The 19,692-nt window shown below is 35.0% G+C and overlaps 1 protein-coding gene across 1 annotated transcript in view; it reads right to left on the reverse strand.

The window, feature by feature from the left end:
- The window catches only part of LOC137405092 (DNA-dependent protein kinase catalytic subunit-like), a 29,163-nt gene extending 17,144 nt beyond the window's left edge, over positions 1-12,019 (reverse strand). The window contains exons 1-12 of the mRNA XM_068091343.1: positions 11,918-12,019; positions 11,608-11,748; positions 11,217-11,309; positions 10,967-11,131; positions 10,515-10,682; positions 8,597-8,765; positions 6,139-6,287; positions 5,253-5,366; positions 1,571-1,758; positions 1,163-1,343; positions 557-676; positions 240-390 (exon numbers count right to left, since the gene is read on the reverse strand). Coding sequence (XP_067947444.1) covers positions 240-390; positions 557-676; positions 1,163-1,343; positions 1,571-1,758; positions 5,253-5,366; positions 6,139-6,287; positions 8,597-8,765; positions 10,515-10,682; positions 10,967-11,131; positions 11,217-11,309; positions 11,608-11,748; positions 11,918-12,019 — 1,741 coding nt within the window. The remainder of the gene's footprint in view (positions 1-239; positions 391-556; positions 677-1,162; positions 1,344-1,570; positions 1,759-5,252; positions 5,367-6,138; positions 6,288-8,596; positions 8,766-10,514; positions 10,683-10,966; positions 11,132-11,216; positions 11,310-11,607; positions 11,749-11,917) is intronic.
- Positions 12,020-19,692: the final 7,673 nt, after the last annotated feature.

The following is a 19,692-nucleotide window of genomic DNA, read 5'->3' on the forward strand; positions in this document are numbered from 1 at the left end:
AATGTTCCTTCAGAAACGCTAGACAGTTATTGTTACCTATTATGGATTACGTCCTTCATTTTTGACAGCTCGCGGCAATTTCCACATGTTCCGTGAAACAGAACGCAGAATGAAGTCAACATGTTATAGAATAAAATAACTTTAAGAAAGTACGAACGCATAAAAAGGTTTTCACAAACATATAGTCATAAAGCAGACCAAGCCCAAAACATATCAATAACAAACTGAAGATAACAAACCTGTGTGCTGCAGAAACTTGTCCAAATATGGTAATAAAACTTTAAGTTGTTTCACCAGATCATCTTCTCGCAATATACTGGGCATGAGCCTGAGTATGGGCAGACATTCTCCGATGAGGGGCGGGTAGCTGAGCCCTAGTGATAATCCAATCTGCAGCCAGCAAATAGACTCGACTAAGCGGTAAACGATGTAGCCAAAAAACAGGACGGATGAATAATATATTAAAAGGTATCTTACACAAAAAGAATTATTGTTGCTATAGTTCGTGATAATATCAATAGATAAATAGATAAATGTATGGTTAGAGTAAACCAACCTGCAAAGCCTCTGCAGTGGCCTCCGCATTTGTCTGAAGTATGCATTTGGGTAGACTAAATATGAACTTCAAACAGGAGATGAGAAGTTCATCTTTATACTGTTTCATAGAAATCACCACCTAAACGTGCCGCAAAATAATAGACTTCCAGGTCACATCTACATAACTTCGTTATATACAACTTAAAGTAAATCTCTAAATTCAAGCTAAGTTCAGAGCCAGTTGAGAGTGAAATCGAACTGAATATACAGGAAGCTGTGATGTGTGTAGCGCAACATTAAAGACTTCTATGAACTAATGCAGCATGAGTCATTGAAGAGTTAGAAGTACGTGCTCCAGTGATCCACTCGAGGTAGACCAAGTGCGGAGACTTCTATCATTCAAGGTGAATGATATTCCATAGCTTTTTATAGGTTCACTGAATTGTGGTCAATATATCATAGGAAAACAATGGTGAAACAGGACAATTGATTCACCCACAACTTCATGACATTGCGATGGCAGATCAGAGATCTATGATAGTAAAGTTGCAAATAAGCAGCTGATAGACAGCAAAGGTAAAAGAGATGGTAAACAATAACTAAGATTAAAATATGATGATCTCACCTTCCTGTGATATTTGCTGATGAGCTGAGTAGTGGCTGACACGGCAGCACCTGATGACTCAGAGAGAATGTCCATGGTATCTCCTTCTTCCTCAGTGATCGGTTTATCAAAGTAGTCATTAGCATTGCATATAGTCATGGCACTTGTAAGCAACCTGTAGAGGCTGCTCACCACAGGGTTCCTACACAGCAATTAATATGAAAAAATATTCTCCATGGACAAAAATAAGCTAGATTCTTTGCGCATGGCTACAATAGTTAAGGAATGAGAGCCGGCATTTGGAAAGCAGATAGTTAAACCTCACAATGTTATACAGTTCCTTCCACAAGGATTGTTAAAAAAGAATCAAGCTCCTAAAAGGGTTTAATTGACAAAGCAAAAAAACATATTTCAAAACTGCAAGCTTACTGATAGGAGAGTCGTATGATGGTGTGACAGAAGACGTAGGCCCATTGGTTGAAGTAACTAGTCTCTGTTTCTTCAAGGACAGTCTTCATAAAGTCTGCCAAATTGATGAGATGCTGAAAGTCCTTCACCTTCACTGTCTCATTCTTTTTTCCAGAATCAGATTTAGGCAAATCCTCGTCCGTTTCGTCCTGTACAATATCATCTCATACTAATATTAATTTTATGATTTAAACTTTCAAGAGTATACTACTAGTGCTCTTTATAACTTTCAAGAGTATACTACTAGTGCTCTTTATAACTTTCAAGAGTATACTACTAGTGCTCTTTATAACTTTCAAGAGTATACTACTAGTGCTCTTTATAACTTTCAAGAGTATACTACTTGTGCTCTTTATAACTTTCAAGAGTATACTACTAGTGCTCTTTATAACTTTCAAGAGTATACTACTAGTGCTCTTTATAACTTTCAAGAGTATACTACTAGTGCTCTTTATAACTTTCAAGAGTATACTACTAGTGCTCTTTATAACTTTCAAGAGTATACTACGTGTGCTCTTTATAACTTTCAAGAGTATACTACTAGTGCTCTTTATAACTTTCAAGAGTATACTACTAGTGCTCTTTATAATTTTTAGACATAATTTAATTTAAATTCAATGACTTCACAAAGTATCCTAAATCTGATGTGATTGTTGTAAACAAATAGACTCAAAAAGATTCATAACGCTGGAATTTTCAAACCAAACATTTTAATTATAGATGTATAAAAAGTGTTGAGATTGAGCTCAAATTTTATACATAAGGTATTAATATTAGTTTTTTATGTATACTACTAATATTCGAAGCTCTGAATCTGAGAACCTTTAAATACTCAGCTGCGCTCATCGCTCACTGATGATATGGATTGTATGTTTGGTTTTTCATACCTTATTTAATTAATAAGTAGTACCAACTTCAAGAAAGGCTGTAATATATCTGCTGCAAAACTTATGGATCAAGCTAACCCTTTGTTAAAGAATTGATCTGGGATTAATCTGGGTTCCAAACAGTGTAGTAGCGCTTATAAAGTTAATGCAAGACATTTTTGATGCTGAGCTTTTTTAGCTACTTCTAGAGTATACCATCATACTTTTTATAATTAATTTGAAGGTAAGGTCAAACCTCAACATATGAAGTTAACTCATTCCTAGATACACTTTGTATGTTAAAATCATCATATGCTGGAGCAAATGTTCCTATTTAAATGCACTGTAACTCAATTAATTTGCTTCACAGACCAACACCACAAATACACCATAAAAATGCTGTGGCATTTATTGCCAGAAAGTCGACATTAGCAAGGGATGTCTTAACAATTGTCTCTCAATGATTGGAACAGACCTAAGAGTTCTTCAGTTAAGCTGATCAGGCAGACCGTAACCACTTCAAAGATTTCAAAATAGCCTAAGTATGAGCACCACGGGCAACAAGTAGTCATCAACACGAAGGCAAACAGAAAAGTGAACTCAGGAACTATAAAAGCAACTATTATTACCTTGGTAACATGAATACAATGGCTTCAGGTCTAGTAGTTACTCTAATCTACTCTAAGGCCACTCTAGGCCATTCTACTTTAGGGCTACTGTAAGGACCTTGTATGAAGGTTCTTTCCCATAGAGGATTTCTAGCTAATGAGCAACAATGTACAACAGGAAACAATGTTTTAGTTCAATCAATCAACTCAAACTTATATATTGAGAATTAAAATACCATATTTATAAGTTGTATGGTTAAACTTATTATACTAATTATATTACTTATACGTGTAGTTATGACACATCCTTGAAGCAAACAAAAAGAATTCTAGCCTGCTTGCCCTTATTACAAAAACAAAGATTATCCTAACTGGTGCATGGCTAAACTACAGTTCAAAACATTTATAATTGAATTTTTGACCCGTGTAAGCCATGAATCTGTAGAATTTATCCTTTAAAATTTAGAACCACATTCCTAAATTGCAAAAAATACAAAAAGATTGCAACATATTGCAAGGTCTGGGTTTGGAGAGATTCTCAATGATGTCTTTGTTTCATAGAGCAATGTTTAACAGATATCTACTAACGTCTGTAGGTATTGCATAGGTACTATAACCTACCTAAACCTAATAGAAATGAGAACAAATTTTTTTACAGTAAGAGACAATGGTTTAAATTTTGTAGACTATTGGTAAGAAAGCTTAATACTGAAATATAATGGCAAATCTTTGAACATTGAAACTGCAGAAGCCAATGAAAAATATTTTGTTCATTTCTCAAAATATTTGTTTTGCTGCAAAAGAAAATACTTAAACTGGGTGTTCTGAGATAAAATAATATGGAAAAGCAGTCAAAGGAAAGCAAAATAGTCAACAATCCACTGCAGAAAAATGTGTTAAAGCGACTAGCTGCACGAGTGTGGCTATAAGTTATCAAGGTTTACGAGTGTGGCTATAAGTTATCAAGGTTTACGAGTGTGGCTATAAGTTATCAAGGTTTACGAGTGTGGCTATAAGTTATCAAGGTTTACGAGTGTGGCTACAAGTTATCAAGGTTTACGAGTGTGGCTATAAGTTATCAAGGTTTACGAGTGTGGCTACAAGTTATCAAGGTTTTCGGCACCTGTCATTGTTTATGATTTTAGAATTGTTAGTTTGGTATCTCTATATAATAGTTGCATGTTTATTTACGTAAACCAATTCAAAAATCTAAAACATTTGTAACAAGTCAATACATCAGAATTAGCTAAAAATAGTAAAGATTTCAAAAAACTTGAAATAAATAATAAAAATTATATTTAATTTGTAAAAGTTGTTGCGAGTGTCTGAAAATACCTTAAAGGAGCAATTCTTTTAGGTCTCAAGTCATAATTGAATAAAAACAGATACATGTATTACTTTTGGTAGGCGATGTGTTCTGGTCGGGATTCTTTATTCGTAATTGGTCATCACACCTCCCTCTTAACACTAGATGTCTGGTTTGAATGGCGGCCATTAAGACCAATCATCGGAGTCTTCATCTTGCATTAACACTCGTTACTTTATTAAACTATATAAATATTATTACAATGGATTACATTTTTTTTATTATTTTTAAGTAAGAGTATTGACTGCTTAGTTTCATCATAGATGCCAACAAAGTTTATTGATCCACGAAAATATTTTCTACATCTGCAGGCAAAGAAATGACAAACAGGGGCCTTCTTATAGATAGACTAGCGCAATTCTCGTCGTTGAACGGGTATTAGAAATCAGCTTATAAACAGTGACAGGTAATGTAGTTGCCTGCCACTTGCCATTAGCCTGACACATTGCCAATGGCTAATTGCAGTAAGCTAGTTAGTAAACTTATTAATAAACATACTAATAAGAGCCGAGAGAGCAAGCTTTAATGACTTGCGGAACGCATCATGGTATGTGTATTTTCACCCACATAGCGACATATATCGTTCAATGAATCCATCACTCTCGCGTAGCTTAATTGGTAAGATATTTTCCTAGTGAACAGGAAGTTCTGAGATCAAATCCAGCATGATATGGATATTTCATTCCTAAACTTCAATAGCTATAGCTGGACGCACAGAATCACACACAAACTTTGAGAAATACATATAGATAACAGTTATTCGATGCACAAACTTTTCAACTTCCAGCAAACCAGTCGCTCACCTGTTCAAGATTAATAGTGAGCTGAAGTTTTTTACACATGTGCAGCAGTGCCTCAATCGTCTCTCCATAGATATAGCTCTTCAGATCACTGATGCCTGTGATTCCGATCCGCCTCTGCATAGAGTTGATGAAATGAACACAACTCACTTGACAACGCTTGTCAATTATTAGGCACAAAGGTTTTCACCGATGTAATTTACCAAAATATAATTTACAGATTCTGCATGTGGAAATACTAAATAGGTCTTCCCAAACTTTGCTTAGTAAATGAGGTAACTTCAGAAGTCAGGAGCTGCAATTTATAAAATTTAATACTATACAACATTAAAGATGTACAATTTATATAGAAGTCTATGTTGGTATTCAGTCCATTAAATTCAGGGATGAAATAACAAAACTCGGAACTAACCCTGGCATTGTTTGACAATCCCACAATGCCTTGTTACGGCAACGTAATGAATCTAGCGACTGCTAACTAGTCAGTGTACACAGTAACTGTTATGGCATGAGAAGTTGTCAGATCTCTGCACTGACAGCTTTTCAATAGTAAATCCATACAACTCTTTTAACGATCATTATCCCTAACATAGATAAATGTCCAAATTAGGCAAAATAACGCTCAAACCTGACAGCAATAACAACTAAAGCTACTAAACAAACATAAAATATAAAATAAAAAGAGACTGATGTACATTCACAACTCAATTCCCTTTTGTGTGCATCTGATTCTCCTGTGGTATTTTCCAAGGTCGCATTGACATAGCTGCCTAATATAAAAAACTCCATCCCAATGACATGAAATACTGAAATATCCAAAAATGCATGAGATTAGCATAATAGACTAAGCCTGACAAGCATCTGGACAACCAGAAAGAAGAGCACAAACCTTCTGTTCCTGTGAAAGTGTTAGTATGTGGATCCAAAGAGACGTGAAACTCTTGTACGAGACGACTTCTGTTCCTTCCGTATAACTGGCTGCCCGTTCTCCCTCCACCACTGGTGCATGCATACATGATTGCAGTAACAGCTGGTAAACTACAAAAAATAGTAGCTTACGAGTTTAACTAAACTATAAGGAGAGTGTGGAGCAGATGACTTTTTCAGCCTCAGCAAAACAGGCTTTAGTGTTTTTATTAAAATAAGAGCAAGTATAAAATAAAATTTAAATTTCCCATGATGGTTTTAATTTCAGATGAAAGATTATGTTGTTTAATAAACAAGCCAGCTAGTGCAACAAATTAAGTAAATATAATGACTGTGGCTGAAGACATGTCAAATCTTTATGACAACAGCAATGAGGTGGTTACAATGCTTTTGAATTGACGGCAGGGATTAGCATAGTTTATTTTTACATTGTAATTTATATGACTAGCAATAAGTCTGGTGATGTCTGGGATTTATTTCATTTTCAATAAGATAGCCGGCAGGTGGGTGTTTGAAAAGGTGGGTTCTCAAGAACCAGATGGAGTTTTAAAACCAAATATTTGGCAACTTGGCACATACATTGCACACACTGTGTGTGCGTGCGTGAGTCTGCGTCTGCATGATGGTGTGCATGCATGAGTATGTGCGTGTGATGTTTTATTGTGTACAATTTATAGGTGAAGCATAGAAAATAACAAAAAGTACAGACATAAAGCAAAGGAACTGTCCGATAGTTCAAGACTAGCAGCAGGACAGCCCCGCTGGCAGTTTGTAAAAAAACAAACACAGTTATGGTATCACACAGATGAGCGAGCACCGCTGTCACTGGCTTCACTGTCTGCCAGCTTCACTTTTATAACATTCAAGTCATAGAAGTCAAGTAAGGAATGATTGAATCATTAAGCTGTTGTGCTCAACATAGATCTTTGACCTTCATTAGTTTTAAAGTATTGTTTGACTTTAATCTGGTATAGTAGCTGTTATGAATTAACACAATTACCACGCAGATGAAAACATGTTATTATTCTTCCCAAATTGTGAACAATTGGCTAAATAGCTTGTGATTAAAGAGCAAGCAACATTAAAAAAGTTGTAAAATTTAAGTTTGTTGATTAAAATGATGTGGTCCATTGTATCAAAGTCTTAGAAAATCTAAAAACGCACCATGTGTAACCATGTGCTACAATCGAAATTAAAATAAAGTTTTTCAAGCATTTCACTAATAGCTCCTGTGGTGTCGCCTTTTTTACGAAATCCATACTAGTTATTAACCAACAAGTTGAAGTTTTTCTATATGTATGTATTTGCTTTACTGAAATTTTTTCTATAATTTTTAATAAAACTGTTAGTATTGAAGTATAGATGACAAGAATACTGGTAGAATACTGGATATTTTGAATATTCGGGAGACAGAATTTGTACTTTTTTGCTCGAAAACAGCTTTCGAGCAAAAAACAACTACACACATTACCCCAAATCCTTCAAGAGTTGTGAGTGAGATTATTATTAACCCTCATAACTAGTGTAATGAAAACTCAAGGTCACAAAACTAGAGGTATCAAAACTTGACGTACATATTCTAATAATGTCAGCAATAATTCGAAGGTCGAGTATGATGTCTGCTTAGCTTACTGCAAGCAGAGGCGGTGTGTGTTTTTATAGAGCACCGTTGTACAAACATTGCCTCTGTGATCTTGGCTGAACATTTCGCAGTTCAGTGGCAACAGAACCTCTATGACTAGAGACATGCCCAGTTGTACAGACAAATTATATCACTATAACAACTTTTGATATAGCGATATAGCAGGGCTTCTTTGAAAGGTCACACCAAAAGTATGAGTAGGCAATGGGGGGAGAGTGGGCAACCCTTCGATGATCGAGTATGATGTGTGCTTTGCTTACTGCAAGCAGAGACTGTGTGTGTTTTTAAAAGCAATGAGGTGCAAACATTGTCTCTGTGATCTTGGCTGAACATTTCGCAGTTCAGTGGCAACAGAAGCTCTATGACTAGAGACATGCCCAGTTGTACAGACAAATTATATCGCTATAACAACTTTTGATATAGCGATATAGCAGGGCTTCTTTGAAAGGTCACACCAAAAGTATGAGTAGGCAATGGGGGGAGAGTGGGCAACCCTTCGATGATCGAGTATGATGTGTGCTTTGCTTACTGCAAGCAGAGACTGTGTGTGTTTTTAAAAGCAATGAGGTGCAAACATTGTCTCTGTGATCTTGACTGGACATGTCAGAGTCCAACGGCAAGAAAATCTTTACTGCTGAAGACATGCCCAGTTGTTTAGTTCAATTTAAGGTTGAATGCTATTCCTGTCACCATTGGTGGCCTTTTTATGGAATTGTACCCTAACCAGTTGCTCACAAGTCAGGCTCACCTGCTCTGATTATGTATTGTGTATACTTACGCAACTCGGAGACTAGCTTGACTGGTCGCTGCTTTATGGCAGCAACAGTATACAAAAACTGTCCAATCGCGTAGCTGCAACTCTCTTGCAAGGCTCCAGTTAGCTTCGGATAAAACTCAAGCGTAAATACAAAAATCACTTTCAAGGGTTCTGCAACGCTTTCATCTACCTGTAAGTAAAGGAAACGCTGCAACTTACAGCAAATTTAAATGAGGACCTCAGTATCTATAGTATCAGTTACTATTAGATTTTCATTTTAAATGGAGAGCTCAGTATCATGTTACTATTAGATTTTCATTATGTTGCCATATGAGTTATCATTTCAAGCATGAATAAATGAACAGCAGTAAATAAAATATTGTTAAAAAACAGCCTGAACATACATTTATTGTCCTAGGGGTAATTCTTCACAAGAAAAGGATAACTACTGTTTAAAATACTAAATACAACAGCCTATAGTGCATATTTAATCTGAATGCTGTCTAGAAATGCAATTAGTTGTTAATTAATAAAACTTAACGAGTTGGTCAAATACCAGTTAATGTGAAAATGGCGTGTCTATATGGTGTTTATTCTCATTTCTATTATTAGATTATTTCTCTATATTATTATATATTGCTATATTATGAATATATACTAGAAATTCCCGTCATACAGCCCACAACCAAAGTGATATTGGAAAAAAGAAAGGGTACTGCTGGTTGAGAAATGCAATATTAGCAGTCAAATGGCACTGCAGTGCAATAGGATAACTGCAATGGTAGCTGTAATGTACTGGGTGTGGGCGTTATTATGTACAACAAACAGCAATAATGAAAGGAAAAGATTATATGTTTATATCTCTTCCCTGCAATAGGAGAAATGCAATATTAGAAGTAAAATGGCAAGCTGCTGTGTAATATACACAGTTTAAAAGTTGGTTGTGTTGAATGCAGAATGGTTTGACACAATCTGTAACCAAAATGAAGAAATGGGTCATGATCACAGAACCCATGGTTAAGTCGGGTGTGTGAGATTAAGAGTTATCTACACTAGCAGAAGGAGAAAATTCTCAGTTATTTTGCAAAAAATTTTGATTCCAGCTTAATTACAGCAGATTTTATGGTCAATAAACTGAATGCCATTAGTTTACCATTAGTGCGAAAACATAATTTTGAGAAAACTGGTGTTAAAGTTTGAGAAACGAAAACCAATGCACAATTTTGTTTACATTTCAAAACACCATAGTAACCAATATCAAGAAGTTGTGATATTTATTTAGATTTTTGTATTTATATGCAAAAAATTATGCTGAAATTAAAAATCTAAACAGATTTTAGTTGGTTGTCATAGAAATAGCTGTATATCTATATGAAAGTGTAGGCCTATAACTTAATTTTGCAGATATTAAAAACGGCTTGGCAGTACCGCGATATTGGGCACAGCCGTAGTATCATCGACAAAATATTAAAAAAAATAACAACTAAATTCATGTTATTATAGATTACTACTACCCTGGCCATGAGAAATCAGGTGTAACAACTTTCTGCACAATTATCCCACGGCAGTTTATTGGCATAGCTCTTAGAGTGTCGGTCTACTAAGCTGAATGTCACAAGTTCTAATCTCGTATGATGCAATCTTTTTTCCCAAAGGCCACCCATGGCTATTGTTATTATAGAAAAGATATTTAAAACATAGGTTATATAAATTTAATATTTTATGGTTAGTTCACCTACGAATGACCATTTATATATTTGGTAAAGTGTAGCCATTTAGTGAAAAAATGTTCAGAATATTATTTGGAGAGGTGAGTTTGTAGTATTCAAAGTACCTAAACAGTAAATTATCTACACAGATTCAATAATACGACTCCATTTTTAACAGACTCAACAAACACCAAGCAGCTAAAATAACTCATAAGAAAAGAAGGCTTTACCATAGTCGTCTCCTTGATGATGCTGGCGAGACTCTGGAGAAAAGAAGGCAAAAAAGCTCCTTTACTTTCACTTGTCTCTTCATCCGTTACACAGACTTGGAAACACTTCTCTAGTAAGAGAACTAGCATGTCTCGCACTTTCTCTTCCCCTTGGAACTTTCGGAATGCCTAGCAACAGATACACAGCCTAAATCAAGCCATTACCTCATGTTATGGAGTTTAAAATACTGTAAATATTCTGCAGCAGAGAAATGTATGAACAACTTACGCAAATGTTACAGATAGCAAACAGCTGATAAACAAGGCCTCATGCATACTGGAACAAGTTTGTTGTTGTTATTTACCAGTAACAACAAACAATACAAAACTTATACATCGCTAACCATAGTGACACACGGAAAGGACTGAGTAAAACAGAATGAAAAGAAGATATTAGAAAGTAAACTGAGTACCGCTGCAAAGTATCCATAACTTCTGATTGCCCGAGAGACAGACCCGAGAGTAGAATCATTTGCCCTCATGAGTGCCATAAAATCCTTCAGAAAGTAATTGAATATTTCTGTTCTCCTCTCTTCTGAGACTGTCTCATCCATAGGATCAACTAACTCCAAACCAACCTACAGAGTAATAAAAGATGTTACACAATCTTACTATTCAGCCAACATAGCAATAAAAATTAAGAGCAAAAATATAGAAATCTACCTGTCGTAAGAAGGTCTCTATGGCAGAAGCAGTTGCCTTACGGACTTCATTGTTCTTAGAACGAGAGAATTCTAAGAGGCGAGCGTAGATGTCCTATAATTACACGAATAAAATGCATTTCAAATGTTGTAAAATCAGTACAATAGTGCTGTCATTAAATCAGGACTATTGATAACACCATACAGGTCACAACTACCAACATATATCACTATGAAGGTAAAGGATTAAAAGGCATTGCAGTCTAGTTATAGATAGTACGTAGATAAGTTTTTACAAACATGAATAAAAACGGCCTATGTTGGACGAAATGTTAATAATATAAATTTGTATAAATAAATAGTACAGTTTATTCCAAGTCATACAGTATGTAGAAGAGAGCACATAGACTCGCCTTGTAACCAGAGAGAAGTTGACCACGAAACTGTTCTCCACGCTTAGCGAGAAGCTCTAAGGCACCTTTAGGAACGTCGAATCTAGTTGTTTTAATAGACGGATCAATAGCCTTGGCCAAACAGTTGAAAATGGTCGTCACCTGGAGAGGACGGAACAATAACTAGTGTTATATGAGGCGCATTTAGAAAAGGGCATTATTTACAATGTACAGACTGAGCTGAAAGATAACAAAATATACAGTTGAAGTTCACTTGAAGGTATAAAAGGCTAAAATGATGCTGCACAAAATCTTATCAAAATTGACAAACCTGCTCGGGGAAGGCAGCTCTGTCAAAGTGACACAAGATATGTGTGAGGGAGTAAAAACAGCCAGCGATTATAGACATCTCAGGAGACTTAGCTTTGGTCATCTGTAACGAACAGCAAAGTGAAGCAGGTCTATATTTTCAATCACATCAAAAGTGCTAAATGAAAATGTGTTAGAAGCACTTGAAAAGAGAAAGGAAGAGTGTGGTGATGCAAAGGCTGACAAGGATTGCATCAGCCAAGGTAAAGTAATAGCGACGTTACTATACTGACCTGGTATTTAAGGATACTGATAACTTTTTCAGCTATGCTATCAGATAACTGATTGAGGGATGATGGAGATGTTACACATAGTACTCCAAGCAGAATCAATATCTCCCGCTTTACTACAACCATAGAAGCTCATCATAACAATACATATAATAGAGAGTCAGGTCGACTTCATACAAGCTCATCATAACAATATACATGTATATATAAATCTCAGTGTTTGTCTTTTTGCCTTGTTGTCTTTTTGTTAAACCGTGTGTCCAGTTATAGCAATTAAAATCTAGCAATGAAAAATCCAAACAGCACTGAGTTTGATCTCAGGACCTCCTGATCTAGGGGCAGCAAATGTAACCATTAAGCTACATGGAATACAATGGATTCATTGGGCAAATAGTCATTACATTGGTTATGATACTCACGTTTAAAGCGCTTGTTTGGGGTTAATAACTAGCACTGTTGACTGTTACGCGTAACGATTGTTAAGCTGGCCCAAAACGTGGGTATTATTTTAGTAAGGATTTTAGTAAAGATAAGATTTCCAGGTAAGTTACTCAAATTCATTAGGCATTTATTCTATTTCCCATGCAACGCCGGGCATTCATCTAGTCTATATATATAAATCTAAGTGTTTGTTTGTTGGTCTGTTGTATGTCCAGTTATGGGAATAAAATACGCACACTCGCATTGCTTGCTAGCTTTAGGAATAAAAACACTTGAGTTGAACAAAAAACACCTGTTTTGCAGACAAACGCTAATCACTATGTCATGCCAATAATTGTGGACATACTTATTACACCTACCAATCTTCAATGGCACATGAGACTGTTAAAAAATACAACCCCAGATATCCCTAAAGCACTATAAATATACATATGTATATATAGCATAAGCTTAATTAAACTTATAGCACACACAGAAATAAACAAATACCTTCCTTTAAAAGTTACAATAGTAAATGTAGTATATGTTGATTAAAATAAGTTTTCTGCGCAAACTTTTTTACTGCCCGCGCAACGCTGGGCAGTCAGCTAGTAGCAATATACATGTATAATAGAGAGTTCAATATATTTAATGATTAATTCGATGAAACCAGTTATAGCCGGAGAAAAAGCCCATGCTGCCACATAGGCAGACAATTAAGAATATTCATTCCTGTAGAGAGTTGAAGGAAAAGTCTAATTAACATCTCATATTCCCATAGACAACTTTCTAAAAAAAAGTCTACACATTGAAAATACAAATTCGGTATTACAGCTACTCACATATTTCGCGTAGTATAAAAGTTGTAAACAATCTCCTCTAGCAACAGCTACTGGCTAAGCCCTTACATAATTTTTTATATAATGACATAATTTCTACGAAGCAGAAACAACCACAATCTCTTCATGCCGCTCACCAGTAGGCTTCACTTGGGTATCAGATTTAGCAACATCTGGAAGAAATCTTTTGGCAACATCCTGAAGGTCATCCCAGCTACCTTTGAGCGCAGAAATCTTCAACAGCTGCAAAAAAGGAAACTGCTGTGCTCAAGGTTGTTAAAACACATCGGCTACCAAATGCTTGGATGATGCATTCACAAAAGGTTTATGCGAGCTCTACCATGTGTCTTTCAGCTCTCGTTAACAAGTTTTAATATTTTAATATAAGTTCCATATTAAAGAATCGCACACATGTGAGTAGCATGTATTGTTAAATGTAAATCTGTGGCAATGCAACAACGAAGAAAACTTCATTTATCCAAAGGTACAATTTCATAGTTTAACAGTTGTACCATGTAACTATCCAATAAAAAACACACACACTTTCTTGAGACTGTAAACTCGCATTTTATTATATTATGTTCAAATGATATAACTTAATAGACTATTTTCCCCCAATCAAACATAAGTTCAAAAACTGGCAAGGAAACATCACATAAATATACTGCATGTAATTCTCACCTCAGCTAGCGTTTCAAGACTTTGGCATAAGATGGCAGCTGCAGTGCTCTTTCCGTACACTTGCAGACAAATTGTCTGTGAAAGAAAGAAGGATAGTTATCAATAATGTAAGATTAATTATACAGATATATAACAAAATTTAATTTTCGGTACATAATAAACTTACCTTAATTCTATTTGCCGCATCCTTAAGTCTAGTGTCATATTTCCTAACGATTCCGCAGAGTAATGCTAAAGCAGCCTGATTCGCTCTCTTTAGCTACAGAGAATGAGAGTACACTGATACTCTAAACTATATCATAACTATCTCACTGATTATAAAAGAACATCGTATCAGACTGTATAACGGGAATCTATCATCAATCATTTACATGAGAAAAGTGGCTCACAGTCTCACAGCCACACATCAGGAAAGGCAAAGTGAAAACAGCTGATACTACTCCTAACATATAACATTTTCAAACTTAAGTGCAAAGTTTAATACTTACAGAGTTATTAGAAGAAATCTTCCGCAGAAACGATAATATGCTTACATCCTCTCTCAGAACAATCGACACAATTAGATCTAAAATAAACTAAGAATAGTGAGAGAGGAACTGGTGAACAAAACAGAAACAATTTATAGTAATCCACATACACAAATTAATAATTAAAATTATAAATGGATAAAAATCATTATCATTTTTTATACAAGACGATGTTCTTTTTTTTAGCACAGATCAGTGATACGTTTATAGTATAAGTTATTGGAAAACTCTGTGATCAAAAAAAATATGATATGATATCACAATAATATGATAATATACATTACCATATATATTATCATATATATTATTATCATAATAATATCATAATAATATCACAAAAATCAGAGCTGCTTTCAAATCATGGTGATTTGAATATTTGAATATTTGAAACAAATCATATTGTACTCATTTGACACAAATGGTGATTTGATTTGAAAAGTTTTGGAAGTAACTTGATTTGATTTGAAGTTTCGGGCTGATTTGAAGACGTGATTTGAAAAATAAATCAAATCACATCGCTATCAATAGCCTAGTCTTCTGTAACTGATCGAAACATTTTTACGACGTTTGCAAAGTTAGCCCAAACTTCGGCAAGAAATGCACACCATCGATACCGAGGCTAAGCAACCGCATGCGTGTCCCTTTACAGAACAAAGAAAAAGACCGCGTGTCGTGTGTGTAAAAGAAATCAACATGAGCAGCTTTGGTAAGCTGTGGAAAAGGCATGTTTGTAGTTGTGGTGCTGGCATTGAATACTTTGATGTCAATTATTTGATTGCTAGAAATTGGTTGTGACTATCCCACTCTAACCTCACAGTCACTAGTCAAAATAAAAATTACTTGTGCTGTGCCTACGGCGTGAATGAATGAATAGAGTTTTATAATATATAATATTCGATACAATTCTATTCCATGCCGCAGACACATTCAATATTCACAGTAATGACAATGTTCATGAATATAAATATGCATTATATTATAATTGGGTAGAATTTAATTAATAAATTAAAATTTTATTTGTTATATCAAATTTATTAGAATAATATTAAATAAAATTTTGATTTAATTTATTATTTTAAATTATAAATGAATAGCATAACAATAACATTCTAGCCAAGTAAGTATGATAAATGTAATAATTATATATCATCCATAGTTTTAACATCACCATTTATGTAGTATACATTTTCATTATATAATTAATTATATTATATGTATGATATTATAATTAATAATAATTTATACACAGTCACTTACTAAGTGAAGTAAAATACTTAAAACGGGATTTCAATTTAAAAGGACCATGTACAGAAAGAGGAAATCACATGCACTCAGCAAATACAAATATGTGATAATGAAGATATGATGGCTGATTTTTTGAATAGAGCACCTTTAGCTAGTACAAGTAACCTGGATTCAGTAAATCAGATTGAAAAGTATATGGCGAAAAGCAGATCTTCTTGTAACACTCTAAGCTATTGGCAAGGTGAGACGCAGTTACTGAGGTTTAGCAAGCTGGCGCTGAAGGTCCTTTCAGTACCAGCTTCATCAGCTCCCATAGAACGGGTTTTTAGTAAAAGTGGCTTCATCATGAGGCCACACAGGAACTCCTTAACATCTGAAAACTTGCGCAAGCTAGTTTTTCTAAAACGCAACAAGTGTATTTAAGTAAATGTGTCAATATTATGTAACTGTTAATTATAGGCTTAATGCTTAGTTTCGTCTCTTTCAAGTTCAAGCCTCAGTAACTGTGTTTCACTTGCCAATATTTTCAGGTTTTATCTTATATTTGTATCTTATATTTTGTAACTTTAAACAAGTATCTAAAGTTTTTTTTTTACATTTGTACATTCTTGCTTAAAAGCTTCAATAAAAGCAAAGTCACAGCCATGACCATAAACTGTTACATAACCCTCCACTCATTCATTGTATCGAGTATCATTGTATTCATGTATCGAGCCAATGGTATGATGTGCTCTGCAATGATGTTTTAACATACCTCGTATAACAAAGAACAAAACCATATCTAGTGATGAATTTAGCATACACAATACATATAGTGGTACAGAGATACAGCTATACTATTCCTATCCATAGAACCCAAAACGGGCAGGGGGGCAAACCCCTTACCCTTTCTCTCTGGGTCAGGTCTTATGAATAGGAGTACAGGCTACGCCGCTACAGCTATACTGTAGATTGATCATACTATGCAACAATTGAGCGAACAATTTGAAAGAGTATTTCAAATCATTCTCAAATGATTCGGGATTTGAATTCGTTATTGGGCTGATTCGACTTGATTTGATTTCCTTCGAATCTGCTGACAAGGGCCGGGGATTTGATTTGTTGTTCGCGAGATATGATTTGATTTGAGTCATAAAAAAGTCATTTGAAAGCAGCTCTGACAATAATATATATTATCATATTTATTATCATCAGCTGACTTGCCACCATCAGTAAAATTATTCCTTATAGTTTGGCAGGTTTTAATATATCATGCAGTTCCAGCAACCTATGTTTCACCTACCAAAGTAGTTCTGATTCATCATTGTACTCTAGTAGTATAGCACACTAAAACTTGATAGCTCAGTTATGCTCCTTTATTCTATTACGTTTTTGCTTAATGATCGGTTTATATGAATGTCTATTAAAAGCTTCAACTTAGTGTCTCCAATTCAAACTGGTGGATACACTGTAGTAATACAAAACTTCCAGCCAAAAGAAATAACACCGTCTTTGTCAATTAACATTCTGACTTTTTAATGGCTTGAAAGCCCAAAGATGATATCTATATTGCTTACTATACTTTAAGCTGTCAAACAAGGGTTTTCGACTTCTGCTCAATCAACTACCAAATCTACTGAAATTTTGCAACAGAACTCAGTGATCTCCCCATTTAACACGCAATCTCAAATGACTCTCATGCCTTCTAACTATTTCCTTGCATGACCTTTCACTGGTCCCTTATTGATGGCAATAATGGTACACTACTAATGCTTTATGTGGACAGATGCATTGTAGACCATTTCTGAAGATAAAGGAGAGTCAGCGCCTCATTAATCGTGGGAAGTCTAGAGAAATGTGTTCTCATGTTTTACTAGTTTTTGATGCAATGTCTACTCATTATGCGAGGCATTACCCCATGTAAAGCATCACTGGATATTTCTGGTTTGGTTAGTTGTGTTGTTTGATTTGGATATTAGTAGATCATGTCACGTGTAAAATAGAAGCCCTTTGATTTGTAAAAACTAGCAGCTCAAGGCACATCTGTATTCCTAATTGAAAACACCACCTTTGCCCAGGTCAGTTTGTTCAATTCATTATTACACGTCAGCCTTTGATTTCTGTTGAAAAGATAAATCTGAAAACAGTACTACCATAAATTTAAACCTTAGTAATGGCTTAAAGAGTACCTAGGAATCTTGGATCATCTATATAAAACAATTATCTAGTTGATCATCAACTGTGTACTGTTCTGGTAGCTCTCTGTATGATAGGTAGCGGTGTACTGTAAAAGCACATAATACACGGCTCTCCTTTCAGTCTATTCCATTTTCACAACCTTTTGCAACTGATCCTATGCAGTAAAAGCTGATTCACTCAGGAATAAGATAATTTATATAGATTTACCCAGATTGAGAGTCAATCGTTCGACTCTGACCAATGAAAAACAATATTATGATGTTAAATTATGTTTATGCATTATTAACAAAATATAAAAGTGCAGCTTGAATATTTATCCTTTTTCTTATTATGCCTTGCTTCCAGTTTTGCTAAGAATACCTATTTTGGAAAAAACAGTTTGTTAAAAAGGAATCTAGCAAGAATTCCTAGCATGCACAACATCTTCTAACCAAAACAGCATAAACATACACCTCACACAACACTTTCCACGCCTCCATCATATTTATTAATATAATTAGCTAGTTTGTTTATTGCTAATGCTAAAATAGTATTTTATCAACCAAGTGTTTCCTATATTGTAGCTATTTCACACTACCCAAGGGTGATTAATCCTCATGGATACACACCAAGCAAGTGTTTATTCTACAAGGTAGGTGCATTCACATGTGGAAACAAGTTTTATCATCTCTGCATTCAGCACTTGATATTCTTTACTTAACAGACTTAACAGGAGTAATTGGCACAGAGTACAGAGATTGAGAAAGCTAAACTTCTGCATGCATTTTACTACATCTGCAGGAATTAGCTTCCCAGACAAATACTAAGCAGGTAAAACTTCGGATTGCCAAAGTTCAAAATTGGCTGGTGCATTCTGTCATTTTTCTACAAAAGTGGGCTGGCTCTGACGAGCTTATAGCCCACTACAGCCTACACTTGCAAGGCTTCAGTGTCTCTGCCACATTTCAACTGATGTTGAAAATATAGCAGCTGTAAAGTAGTTAAAATGCAGTTGCTTGTTTACACTAACCGCTTCGTTTAGCCATACTAACAGGCGATAAACCAACCTATGCTAAAAGAATGAGATGGAGATAAATAAAAACAAATACGCTATTAATAGCATAGACTAGACTGTTGACTATTAGAGTAGCACCGTATATCAATTTTAGACAAAAAGAAGCACTTTTGTTCGTGCACTACTGATGTCAAGCGTTTAAAATGTGAGATAAATGTAATGTAATTTTAAGACGCTCTTTGCATTAACTCGGACCTGCTGTTTCTAGGTTCACGCCCTCTAAACAAATTGTGGAAGTATCCTCTATCAAATGATATAGAACGTCATCTGACGCTGTGTTCCCTAAACTGTTTAGTTGTTGAAGCAAATCGTCAAGCTCTCGTGAAACTTCTGTCGTCATGTTAAAGTATTATCAATGCTCTTTCCTCTCATTTTCAACTTTTCACCTTGCTGAGAATTTCACTAAATTCGTCTGAATGTTTGCACAGCGTGCCGCCGCTAATAATTTTGGCATTGGGTTTTAATTGGACAATCACGTCATTGGAAATATTTAATTGGTTGTTTTAGTAAGAAGATTGCTACAATTGTAACGATTCCATTATAGCTTTGTTTTTTGTATGAAG

Source organism: Watersipora subatra, chromosome 1, assembly GCF_963576615.1.
Source record: "Watersipora subatra chromosome 1, tzWatSuba1.1, whole genome shotgun sequence".
Lineage (NCBI taxonomy): Eukaryota > Metazoa > Bryozoa > Gymnolaemata > Cheilostomatida > Watersiporidae > Watersipora > Watersipora subatra.